Source organism: Melospiza melodia, chromosome 8, assembly GCF_035770615.1.
Source record: "Melospiza melodia melodia isolate bMelMel2 chromosome 8, bMelMel2.pri, whole genome shotgun sequence".
NCBI classification, from domain to species: Eukaryota; Metazoa; Chordata; class Aves; order Passeriformes; family Passerellidae; genus Melospiza; species Melospiza melodia.
The window spans coordinates 11,769,719-11,782,722 of record NC_086201.1 but is presented as its reverse complement, the minus strand read 5'-3'; the positions used below and the strand labels follow the sequence as shown (position 1 = coordinate 11,782,722).

The 13,004-nt window shown below is 46.1% G+C and overlaps 1 protein-coding gene across 2 annotated transcripts in view; it reads left to right on the top strand.

The window, feature by feature from the left end:
- GLI2 (GLI family zinc finger 2) overlaps window positions 1-13,004 on the top strand; it is a 187,714-nt gene that overhangs the window by 149,413 nt on the left and 25,297 nt on the right. For both annotated transcript variants that reach the window (XM_063161793.1, XM_063161794.1), the window contains exons 5-7: window positions 757-948; window positions 9,125-9,326; window positions 11,420-11,633. In XM_063161793.1, the coding sequence (XP_063017863.1) occupies window positions 757-948; window positions 9,125-9,326; window positions 11,420-11,633 (608 nt within the window). The remainder of the gene's footprint in view (window positions 1-756; window positions 949-9,124; window positions 9,327-11,419; window positions 11,634-13,004) is intronic.

The window sequence follows — 13,004 nt, the reverse complement described above, 5'->3', positions numbered from 1 at the left end:
GACATGCATATGTCTTCTTCTTCCCTCCCCTTTAAACGTCATTCGAACTCTCAGGCACCCGCCAGAGAGAGTCTGATGGCTTGTGTGTGTTTATGTGTGTTCTGCCCTGTACTCTCCTTCCAAAACCAGTTTCATTGTTTGCTGTGGAAGAAAGGCATTGCGTTTTGGGTTGTTTTTCTTTTCCTCCTTTTTTTTCTTTTTTTTTTCTCCCCTTGTTTAAGGTGGTGGTAAATAAGTTAATGGGGCAAGCGGGTGGGGAGGCAGGTTTGAAAAATTACAGCTGGGAGAAAGTGAGTGTAATTGGCTTTGGCAGCCAAAATGGTTTTATGCTGCCAGACACTAAACCTAGTTCTATGCATTAGACCTTGGCTTTAATTTCCTCACGCTGATATCGGGAACTGGGCTGCATTTGTCTTTCCTTCCTAATAGGCAGGGATGTTAATGCTGACAGGGTTACTGCTGTCGGCAGCCTGGGCCCTCTCCCCCCTCCCAGGGGTGCTGGCCGCGTCCGAACGGGAGGATTATTAGAAGGGTGAACGAGAGATTGTTTATAAATTTGCGGAAATGGAGGAATGCAGAGGCCCCAGCCTGGTCTCCTTTGTCCACAGAAGCACGCCCAAGCGCACGTCACGCGCGGAGCCGTGCGCATGGGGCTGCCGGGGGGCGCGGGGGGAGCCGGGGCCGCCAGCGCCAGGGTCTAACACTGCACTGGGAACCTTCTCCCCATGTTTCTCTCCTCGCCCGCGGCTCCAACAGTGGCTCACGAGCACCTGAAGGAACGAGGCCTCTTCGGGCTGCCCCCGCCACCACCGGGAGCCAACCCTGCTGACTACTACCACCAAATGACGCTGATGGCCGGCCACCCAAACCCCTACGGGGACCTCCTCATGCAGGGCGGGGGAGCAGCCAGCACAGCCCACCTCCACGATTACCTCAGCCCTGTCGATGGTGAGTAGCAGCTTGGGTTTTTCCTGGCATGGCTGAAATTTTGGGATAGGTGGATGGGACTGCCTTCCAAGTGGAGGTTGTTGAATGTGGTCACTCTGCCCTGCTGGAACCTTGGGGTGCCACACTATTTTTTTGGCTTAAAAGGTCACCTCCTTCCATAGATATATATATATATATAAAATATACATAAACTCAAATAGGTATGTTGTGCTCTCTTAGGGAGGATGGTATGGCTGCAGCATGGGTAGGAGATGGGCTGGTCCAGCAAGCTGGGCATTGCTGCTGTCCTGCTGCATTGACCATGGGTGACCAGAGCATGCCTGGGGATGGGCTGCATGTCTAGCTCCCCATCCCACCCTGTGTTTTGCCTGCTTGGTGTCTGGGGTGAAGTTGGGCCATGTACATGCAAAGCTCTGCTAGGCACAGTGAACGTTTTATGTTGGTTAGGACCTCTCAGGTCCACAAGGAGAGAAAATATCTGAATGGGGAGACACAGTGGAAAGAATAAAATAGTACTTCGAGCAAGGAAATTAAAAAAAGCAGGAATGTGGTATTTGTGATAGCCTTGTGTGTTATAAACTCAGAAAACTCTCTCTCCTGGCTACATGAAGAAGAAACAGAGTCATGTTAGGCACTGTAGTGCTGAGTCACCCATGTGGCCTGTCTGCTGCCCTGGGAAGAGTCTGTCTGGAAGCATATATGAGGTCCAAATGATTTTTAGAGCTGTTAGAAACGTCTTTCACTTCATGCTACATCTTGCAAGAACTGGGTTGTACAGATATTACAGAGGGCAGTGTGAGGATTATTTCTGCTGCAAGAAGGAGAAATCTCGGCTCAACTTTCAGATTCAGCATCTGTTTCCTGGGATGTCTTCCGATTTGCCTGTGGACCATTACAAGTTTTGGAGTGGGGATCTGCATCATTTCATTACCGCTTCAAAGTTTCTGTTGTTGAGCTTTTAAGATGAAAGACTTCGTGGTCTTTCTGCTTCATAGAGTGACTGGTTTAGAATGATAAAAGCTGTTCTGGCTTTTCAGTGATGGGAGTTTACAGATACTTCTAATGGAAAAACAGTTTCTCATCTGTGGCTGCTGTGGAAGTTTTACCTGAACAGTCATTTTGTGCTGCCAATTCCTAGATTAATTTGGAACCTGGATCCCAGACAGAGAGAGCACAAGCTCCTTGGTACCATCCTGCCCTCTAACACCCAAAATATATCTCAGGCTTCACTGCTGCAAAGCAGGTGGTCAGTGAGACTGCTCTGTATTCTCTCCCAAGGGTTAATGCCTGTGGTTATAGCAGATGGGTGCAAACAAGCCCTGCCAAGTTCTCCTCGGGCTCATGAACAAGACTCCTTCCTCCTCCTTGCCTCCTTATTAGTCCATCTCTGACCAGCAGTGCCTCACTGAAGTGCCAGATAAACAACCAGTGAGGGAAGCAAACACGGCTGTTTTCATGGTGGTACAGACTGGCTCCCAGCACACCAAAATGCTCATCCCGTGGTTTGCTGAAGATCAGTCTTTATCTGAGGTACTGAGATACTCCCCTTGGCAGAAGACTCTCATACTGTTTGCCTTCTCCTGAAAACAGCTCTATGGTGAATATGTATCAAAGGTCTCAGTTTCCTGCAGCCAAGCTCATAACCATGATTCACTGCAGAGCCAGGGCTCACCAAGAATTTATTATGATCTTTGTGAAAAGCTTTGTTGGTGGTAACTGGAAAGCCTTTTCTGGGCTTTCACGTGGGTTCTGCGTGAGATGGAAACTTTCAAACATTATGAGAATGTGGCACTGCTTTTTAAGAATGTGTAAAGGAGCACCAGTCCAGTACCAGTCCATGTGCCTGGGTTTATCCATCACCCAGAGAAAAGAGAGAACTGTACATTATTAAAGCAGAGAGTAAAATGGATGGCTCTGAAATGCTCGATGAGGAGACAGTGTCTCCTTCTCTTTTTAGAAAGTTATTTCAAAAATTTAAATCAGCAGGGCCTAAGTAAATAGTTGAACAGATAATTTAATAAAGCATCCTCTTATGGTGTTTTTCTGAGACAAGAATATCAGTAGCATGCATAAACCCCCAGTGAGTCATCACCTCACTGCATCTGTCATTCAGAGAGCCCTTTTCTTCCCAGCCTGGGAACATAGAAACTTTACAAGAATTATTTGCTGAAAATGCAGGTAGCTCTTGTTAAACCACATGCAGCACCATCATTCATCTGTGATAACACTGGCACCTGCAAAAGAAAAAGCAGGAGATAAGCATATATTAAATCTGGCCTATTCAGTGTCACATCACTTCCAAACATCTGCAGGTTGGTCCTTGGGAGCTGTGGACACTGGCTGTGGTGGTTCTTCCACAGACACATACCTGTGTCTTTCTGGTTCCTGCAATTGCATTTCTCAGAGAATTTCTGAGTGCCTTCATGTTTTTTTCAGTGTTCTTCACTCCATCATGTCTAAGGTCAGGAAAAGTAATAGGATATGAATGTCAGCTGGAGTTTGTTGGTGACATCCCTGTGCCAGGTCTGATGAGTGTTCACATGGTGACTGAGCTGGGCTGCCCAGAGCTGCATCTCTGCTGGGTTTTCAGTGTACAGCTAGAAGATGAAGCAGTGACCAGATTTAAGTTTTATGTACCAGATTGTTGTGGTGTTCAGACCAGTCCCAGTGGAGACTAAACAACCATTCAGTTGCTTCTCCTGTTCCACTTCCTCATACAAACAAGGACTCAAAATCCAAGAGTCGAATTTGAATCTAGGCTTAATCCCATTTTCTGGAAAGCCTATACTTTTAAATCAAAAGTTAATCACTTTCCAATGTCATAGCATTGCTGATGGGATACATTTGAGACTGTCTACAGGTTCTATTCAGCAGACCAAAACAATCTTTTGCATTTCTTTTTTAGAAGTAATACTACATGGTGTATTATTCCAGGTGACAGAGTGGTTGTGCAAGAGCATCCCTGAGGCAGGAAAAACTCGTGGGAAACACAATGACCCTGGAGATGGCTACCACTTTCATGTTTAGTACTTGCAGCTGCTTTTTCGCCTAGGCACAGGGCTTCCTGTGATTACCCTCAGCCCTTCAGGAGGAGACATTTTCTCTCAAGAGGAGTCCATCCACACTGACTTGATGCTGCTGCTGTTATAGCCCTGTACACCAGCAGATCTCAAAGTGCTGCACAAGCAAAGCCATTTTATCACTGGAGCCCACAAAGAAAAAGGAGACCAGTGAGTGGAGTAGGGGCAGCTTTAGGAACAAGATCCAGATCTTGGAATAATGCCAGGATGGAAATTAGAGATCATCTTTAGGTCCATCACTTTGCAGAGCTTTGAAAGTGTGATTGGGTTGTATAGATGTGTTTGTGCAACAGTTACCAATAGCAGGGATGACCCTGCAATGCTGTCCATTTTGTCCAGTTCTGGAGCTAGAGGGGGGTTCCCTACCCTGTGTTTTGCTGCCTGGTGCCGCAAATGTCTTGATTCACAATCAGCAGTTTAAGTGGTAAAAGGCTTTGTTTAGTGCAGCATAGCCAACAGGCCAGCAGCTGGCACACTTGCCTGGGATGTGGGAAAATCACAAAGCAGGACTTTATTTCCCCAAATCAAACAGTGATTCAGCTTCACCAGCTTCCTTCAGTCAGTGTTGTTGGAGCCTTTCTCCTTGAAGGAAATTATTTAATAGCCAGCAGGGTAAGGAGCAGGGCTGGCAGTGCAGCTGGGTGGTGACTGCAGGCCCGTGGCTGGGAGAGGTGAGCTCGGGACTCTCTCCAGCAGGAGAGAGCAACTGTGGAGCAGCTGCTCCATCAGGACAAAAGCAGAGAGCCGAGCCTCATGGGGACCTAGGAAGGAAGTGCTTCCCCTGGGGGCTGGAGGGACAGCAGCCCTGGTTTGCAGGCTGGATGTGCTGGATCACAGATGACTTTCCAACCAAGCCAGCTGTTGGCTACTCTGGGCAGACGGCGCGCCCTGTAGTCGCTTCCTTAAAAACTCTCAAAGACTTCTTTTTTTTTGGTTGTTTTCTTTGTCCCAGCATAGAATGGAAACTTGCTGAAATCTCAGAAAAGGTTCAGAGAATGGGAAACAATTTCCCACCCATTTCTAGCCAGCAGTGCTGTTTTCCTCCCCAGAAAAATATGTGCAGAAGAGAGAAAAAGTCCCAGAGCACCCCATAAGTGCTGTGTCTGGAATCCTGCTGCACTCTGGTTTCTAAAGAATTCAATTTACATATGCAAGTTGAGTCGACTAAACAGTTACCTTGTGGATTGGGAGTAGAAGAATGCAGCCTTGTCTTTCAGCTAGGATTTGAGGGAAGCATTAGTATTCCTTGAACTGCAAAGTTGATCGGCCTATGGAGAGAAGAAAGAAGGGTCCCGGGGCACTGTCTGGTGCCAGAACAAATGTCCAGCATCTGCTGCAGTCTAAAAAAGAGGTGTGTTGCCTCTGCAGAAGGAGAGAGGGGAATAAGGAACTGGTTACACAAAGAGTGTTTGTAGTTTATTGCTGCTTATCAGTTATGGGACCATCCTGTGTTTTTATGGGGCCCTTGGTTTTAATTTGATGATGGGAATGGGGGGGATATTTCTGTACACTTTGGATGGAGTTTTCTTGGTGAATGGTGAGGAAGGGGGACCATTTTGATAACACACTATTTATCCTGGGGCTTGGCCAGGGGATGGAGGGGAAGCAGTGGCTCTGGCCAGATTTCAGTGAGGCGGGAGGGGAGCAGGCAGGGTGTGAGCCATCTGCAGCCCATGTGCCTCACAGGCTCGTCTGTTAGGGAGCAGATACCCCTGAGTGCTGTCGTGAGCACAGCAGCATGTTTGTCTGTAAAGGGTTGCCTGAAATTTCCTTACCCTGGAGGAGCCTCAGAGGAGTTCCCACCTGGTGTTTCCTTTCAGGAGGGCTTTGCTGCCATTATTCCTAGTGTGACATAAGGTCTGAATTCTTGCTCCAGAAGAAAACATCTCTTGTAGAATCCCTCTGATAGCCCACGGCCACATAAGTGGTCAGAGCAGGATACCTCTGCTCCCACCTCCCAGACGAAGTTGGGATCTGATCCTGCTCTTGGACCCTGGGATCAGGCACCACAGTTGGTCCACAAGCTGCCACATGTAAGAGCTGACCATTTGGTCATCACTGGCCTGTTGTGGATTAATCTAAATTTGGGAGAAGTATCCCAGTTTCTGAGCAATTTGTGGATGTGATAATTCATAGGCATCGCAGGAAAGTGCCAAGGATGCTGTTTCCTTCTAGCAAAGAAATCTGGACTTTCCTCCCAGCTCTAAGCTGTCTGGGGAACTTCCCCCAACATATTTTCCAACCATCAAAAAATTCTTTAAACTAATCCTGTTCATTTTGAAAGGGGAGAGGAGAGAGGAGTGTTAGTGATAAATGTTCCCAAAGCTTTCCATCTGTGTGTCTGAAAAATGGAACCCGCCTTTAGTTACTTCTCTGGGCACAGTCCCTGCTGAACAGTTGTGTGTGGCTTTTCTTTTGGAACAACACTGGACCTCGGGAAGCAGAGGACTTGGCTTATGTGCCCCAGTGGCTGTCAGTCAGCCCGTGTTGAACCCCTTCCTATGTACAGCCACACAAGTGCTGACCACTGCTGCTGCCTGCTGCCATTTAACATTCCTGCTCCATGTCCTCAGATCAGAAGATTCAGATCAGGCAAACTTTATTATTTAGAACAATCCCAGTGTTGTTAATCTGCTTTTGAATAACAATTTTTAAAATGTTCTCTCTTCCTAAATGCACTAGTGAGCATTTCTTCATGTGCCTAAACTCCTTTTTTGTTTCCCAGACGATTCTCTTCTCAGGCACGTTGGGCAGGCTGTCATTAAGAAGAGAGGAATTGTTCATCCATAGCACGATTTTAGGTCACAGCTTTCTGTGGAGGCCTGCAAGACCTGAGAGGCTTTCCTGTAAAGCATGAGCCCAACCTATTGGATCTGCTATCAAACATTTCAGACAGCCCACAGTACTTGCAGGATCTAAATTAGAGTGGACACTAACACAATGCATATTACTGGTTTTGGGCTGGAGAATTCCCAGGAGAGCTTGATAATCTGACAGCTTTCCATGGAGTTTTACATGGGGAAAAATGGCATACCTGTGTGCAGCAGGGAGGAGTGCCCACATCGTCTGCACTGCTAAAGCCCAGGTTTCTGTTGGACATCAGGTCTTCTTCCCTCTGCAAATTAATGGGGACCAATGGCTGATCCAGCACCGTGAGCATAAATCATGTGAAGGAAGAGCGAGAAATGAGTACAAGGCTTTTCTTTCTATTTAGTAATTTATCAAGGGAAGTGGCACATTAATAAACAGATCTCCCTTGAGATGTGGGAGTAACAGAGATAAATATGACTGTCAAATCTGGCCTGCTTCCTTCTGTTAGAGAAGGAGGAGACTGTGGGAATGCAAATGCAGGAAACAATATCTATATCTGGAAATACGCATATTATTTGTAGGACAGAAATCCTGACAACTCATCTGAGATGGGGCCCCATCGCACTTGGTGCAGTTTGTACAGAATAAAATACAATCCCTGTCTAAAGGAGCTCATCTAAATAGATGACACTGGGAAATAGGGACACAGAAAGAAGCAGCAACTCGCTCAAAGAGGTGTGGCTGAAGAGGACTGGGAAGAGCACCCAGGTCTTTCCAGGTTGTGGTGCATGTGTTGAATCAAGATTCCTTATGGCCAGAGGACCATTAAGGATGGCCAGAGGATCTAGGCCCAAGCAACCTTCATGTTGTTTGGTCCCAGGCTCTGGCAGGACTCAGATTTCAGGAACCAGATGTGAAGTTTGGGAAGTCTCCATTTCACCCTTTCAGGCCAGCCTTTGCTGAGGCGAGTTCGTTTGCACAATGAATGGTTTGATCACACCAGGAGGACACATCTTACCTCCTTCTACATCCCAGTGAGCCTCTCACCTACCAGCACTGTCATCAGGACAGAAAATTCATGCTCTTACAAAGTGCCAGGCTTGTATTTGGTGATATGCAGCCAAAATCGGTGCCTTCAGACAGCTAGAGGAAAATGGCTCATACTGCCTGTCTAGGCAGTTCAGTGTTTTATTCACAGTGTTTAATAGGATAAACCCATAGGATGCTTTCTGGGGAGACCACCACTGCAAAAGTCAGGTGGTGATACATTGCTGTGCTCATCAAGGGAAGGAGCTGGAGTAGCTGAGCCCTCCTGCACCCCTGGGTGGATGGCAGGGATTACCAGCCAGGACCCATTGCCAAGTGCCATATTTCATCCTTAGATATTTTTTTTTTTTAATACACAAGCCAAACACTGCTTTCTTTGGAGGGATGGGTCATTCCAGGCACGGTTTGGATGTGGTACCCTGGTACTGAAGAAAGTTGTGATTTGGCCCATCTGCAACTCCCATCCATGCCACCCCAAAGATCTGCAGGTGGGTCAGACCTCGGCAGAGTTTCCTTTGGGTGAAGTCAGTAGTTCCAGTTAGTGGTACTGAAACACTGAGAGATGCCAGACTTTTACAGTATTAACCCATCATGTATTGCAGATCCATAAATGGGCCTGGCAGGGTTGGAAATTACTTCATGCCTGAATGATTGACAATTGCTAATAGGGTCCAGGCACTGGCAGGTCCCCTTAGAGGGGGAGAGCTTGAACTTTGTGCCTGAGCTGCCAAATTGGTTTTCTTAAAACTCTTAATTTACTTTCAGGGTTTCTGGAGCCTCGCCTCCTTCATTAATTGGTTGGTCAGCGTTGTGCTCATGCTCCTTTGGTTTCTGTTCCCCCGTGCACAGGCACGCACTCACCATTTGCAATGGGCACCCAGCTTGGATGTGCAGCTCCCCTGGCCTGCTGCTCCTGACACCAAGTCAACAGGCAGGGCTGCACTCATGGAAACCTTGCTGGCCTTCTCCCTTTTAAGTTAATTTAGTGCCCATGGAAGGGGGTGATGGACAGGATTCTGTTTCCCCTGAGGACAGCAAAGCAAGCGGGCATTCATGGCGCTGCCTGACCCCTGTGATTCAGCTCCCAGAAGAGGGGAACCTCCCATCAAAGGGCGCTGCTCCTGGGGCCTGAACACCCCGCAGCAGTCATGAGTGCAGCAATTCTCAGCACTTCCAGCCCGCCTGCAGGAAGGGAGCAGCCCACAGGTCTTGTCTGACAAAGCCTCTCTTTCCTGCAGTGTCCCGGTTTTCGAGCCCGCGGGTGACTCCGAGATTAAGCCGGAAACGAGCCCTGTCTATCTCCCCGCTCTCTGATGCCAGCATTGATCTCCAGACAATGATCAGGACCTCCCCAAACTCTCTTGTGGCATATATCAACAACTCCAGAAGCAGCTCAGCAGCGAGTGGCTCCTACGGCCATTTATCTGCCGGGACAATCAGGTAAAGCTCTGGGATCAGCTCCATTCAGCTGAGGAACCACCCGCACGAAAGAAGGGATGATCCTCCTGCAAGGGAGAGCTTCCCTTCCTTGCAGCCTCTGCTTTTGTGCATCAGGGCTGTGTAGCATAGTAAATCAAAGCCCCCGATCTGGTTTTGCATGTGGAAGGGTATTTTGTGGCATTTGGGGTGGGGTTTCTTTGGCTGGATTGGGGTTATTGGCTACCACGTTTCCAGTAATTACAGTATGATCATGCGTCCCTGCAAGCAGAAACAGATAATAAATTTGTCTTAAAAAATGCTCATTGTGAGCAGTTTGGTTAAGAAACACTCTGATTTAAGAGATTGCCCCAAAGTACTCTCCAAATTGCTGGCCCACATTCTTAGAAAAAATGTTGCCTGGGTGGATAGAAGAGCCTAATTCTAAAAGCATATTTAAACCAAATCTAAGCCCTTGAGTAAAGTTTTGTTCAAATCTTAATTAAAAAGCACTTACATTAGGCAGCTAGCTGACTGTTGTCAATCCCTACTGTGATTGCTTCACCCAAGTTTCACAATGTTATTATTCTTTTTGTTACTTAACTGTCAAAAATGTTAGATCTAATTAACACTGATATTTGCAAAGCAAAGGGTTACAAAGATTATGCATGCTTAAAGCTTGTGGGGGAAAACAGAGATGTTTTTATTAATAAGTGTAGCAGTAATTATGTAAGTCACTTTATCCAGCAGCATAATTTAGAAATTGACTGTAAAATCAAACATAAGACTGACATAAACAAATTGCAACTTCTTATCTGGTAATCACATTTTTACTAGCCTTTTTACCTGTTGTCATTAGCTGCACATACCTGTGGCATCTCAACTTACACTCAAATATTAAGAGTACTATCTGGTATTTTTAACGAATCAGTAGAGTCCAGGGACTGACCTAATGGTCAACTTTCAGCCTCCAAGGGAATAATCAATTAATAATAAAGAATTTGAACTGCTTCTCAGTGTTCTAAAAATATATTCTAAATGTCAGGATTTGTAAAATAGGTAACATATATAGCAGCATAACTGCCAGAAATTTGGTATGAAAAGACTTTTTGTTGTTATTTTAACAGCATCTTAAAGGCAGAAATGAAATACTCTCTCCAAAAGCAAAATTGGTTATTAAGCGTGTTTCTAATTATGGCCCTGTTCTCTGAACACTCACACCTTGGCCAGTTTCTGTGGTGAAAATACCATGAGGGTAAAGGTTTAGGGCAAATTGAAGGTGGCAAATAATCAATTTTTGGGCTGTCTATGCTTCGTGCATCACTCATCTTGAGTTACCACAGAGCATCTCCTGTGCTTCACCTTCTCTGCCCAGTGGACTTACTCCTGGGAGTGAACCCCTTTTTTCCAAGAGCAGAGTTTTGTTTTTACTGCTCCCCACTGCTGCATCCTGTCTCAGACCTGTTGCCCCAGTCATTGCCCAAGCAGCCAGGGGGAGTGGTGTTCCTGGTCACTGCTGACCTAGATTGGAGATGAACCAGTGACCTACATAGGAAGGGTGACATGCTTCAGCAGTCCCCTGAGCCAGCACTCCCCTCACCTGAATGCAGAGTAAATTGCATGGTTTTGGACTATGTTAAGTGGATACTTATTCATCCCTGCTGTAATCTGTGCCAGGTGAGCCAGGTGATGCTTGTTTTTCATATCCAGGTTAGCATAAGCCCAAAGCTGCAAGTTTGCAAAAGAGGTCTGCCTGGGAAAACTCAGGAGCCTTAGGGGCAGCAAAGCCAGATTTACCCAAGTTTTATCCTCTTAAGGACTCCCAAGGGATTTTGTTGTGGTTTTTTTTACATAGAAAGCAAGGAAATCATGATCAGTCTAATGCTTGGATCAAAACGATTCACAAGTTTGCTGAGGCACGTTTAAGTCAAATGGTGACATTGCAGTAAAGTAGGCAGTCAGGCTTATCCTGGCATTGAAGGCATCTATCTGGGCATTGCAGCCTGGTTCCTGGAGTCTCCAAGAAGCCAAACTTGAATCAGTGACTGGCTAATATGATAAATATTGTTGAAAATAACTCCTCATCCTTTCTCTTTCTCTTTCTCCTGTTGCTGCAGTCCGGCATTCAGCTTTCCCCATCCGCTTAACCCCGTGACGTACCAGCAGATCCTGACCCAGCAAAGAGGCCTGAGCTCAGCCTTTGGACACACTCCTCCCCTGATCCAGCCATCCCCAACCTTCCCCTCCCGGCAGCACATGGCAGTCATCTCCGTGAACCCATCACCAGCACAGAGCAGCAGCAACAGCAACTGCATCTCCGACTCCAGCCAGGTAGGGACAGCCATCCTGCATGGCACATGTGGAAGTGGAGGCACCTTCTCTGTGGGAGGTGAGCTTCCCTTCATGGTGGTTGTGGGAGTTTTAGCAATTCTATTTTTTACTCACACTGTGCCTTTATGTTGCTTTTCTTTTTTCTGGCAAGTGTTTCTGAATTAGTCACAGACAAATTTTGCACCCATCTCCCTTCCTTGCGCCTACCCTTACAGAAACCAAAGGCCTTGGTCCATCAAAGTATTGAACACAATATGCAAGGTCATCCCAGGCAGGAAATCTCCTTGAACATGCTATGTCCTATGAAATTGAGGAACATCAGTTGCTGTAGTGTTTTGCAAAAAAGACACCTGTGAACCAAGCTTCTTGTTGGGACCTTCACCAATCCCTCCTTCCTTTTTTGTACTGATGTGAACCATGATGATGGTCCTAATCTTTAATGTGTAAGTGCATGCTGTGTAGGACCTCTTCATATTTTACTTGCTGTTCTTTTTTCAGTAGGTTTTCTCTCAATGTGTCCCTGATGTCAATTTTTACTGCTAAATTTTGCAAAACCAAGGGCCAGATTTTAAAAACTAGGAATGAGATCCCACACTTTAAATGCATCCTTACTAATACTTGTGAGCAAACAAGCATATATATGTGTGCAGAAGGCCTCCACATGCACTGGGTTCAGTGAATATGCCTAGCACATTCTTAACCATTTTTCTTTCTACTTACATTCCTTCCAAGTCTAAATTGCAGTTGCTTTTCTCCCCGAAGACTTACTTCAGCATATGTCACACCCATTTCAAATCGTTGTTTTAGTAGTATCATACTGAACTTTTCAGACTAGTTTATTGTTTTAGGGTTTCTCATGGCTGCTGCACTGCAAACTCTGTTTGTTATTGCAGGTTATTTGATTGATTGGTTTTATTTTCTCCTTACAAAACTGGCTACCAAAATAATGTGGCTGGAAGAGTTCTGCCTCTGTTCAAAAATTTGCAGGCCCAATCTTGAGCAATTAGCAAGAGTATTTAAAATGTTAATGTTCCAATTTTATGCACATACAATGGGATGTTTTTTGTCCTGAAGTTGTTCTTATTTTTTAAGAGCTTAGCAAATTACACACAGTCTTTCATTGACACAGCATGCCAGAGCCCTCACATGTAACCAGAGCCCCCTGCTTCCCCCAGGAATTCATTTTCTCAGCAAATCATTTTGTCACATTGAGAAATAAAGCTGGCTTGGGTGGGGGTTGTATAAGGATTTGATAGCTATGCCATGGACTGGATTGCTCTGAAACAGAGCAGGAGTGGTGAGGCCAAGCTCACCAGCGAGCCTGAAGCTGAGGCTGCCCTTGGTTCTTCTTCCCTCTCTCCCATCCCTCTG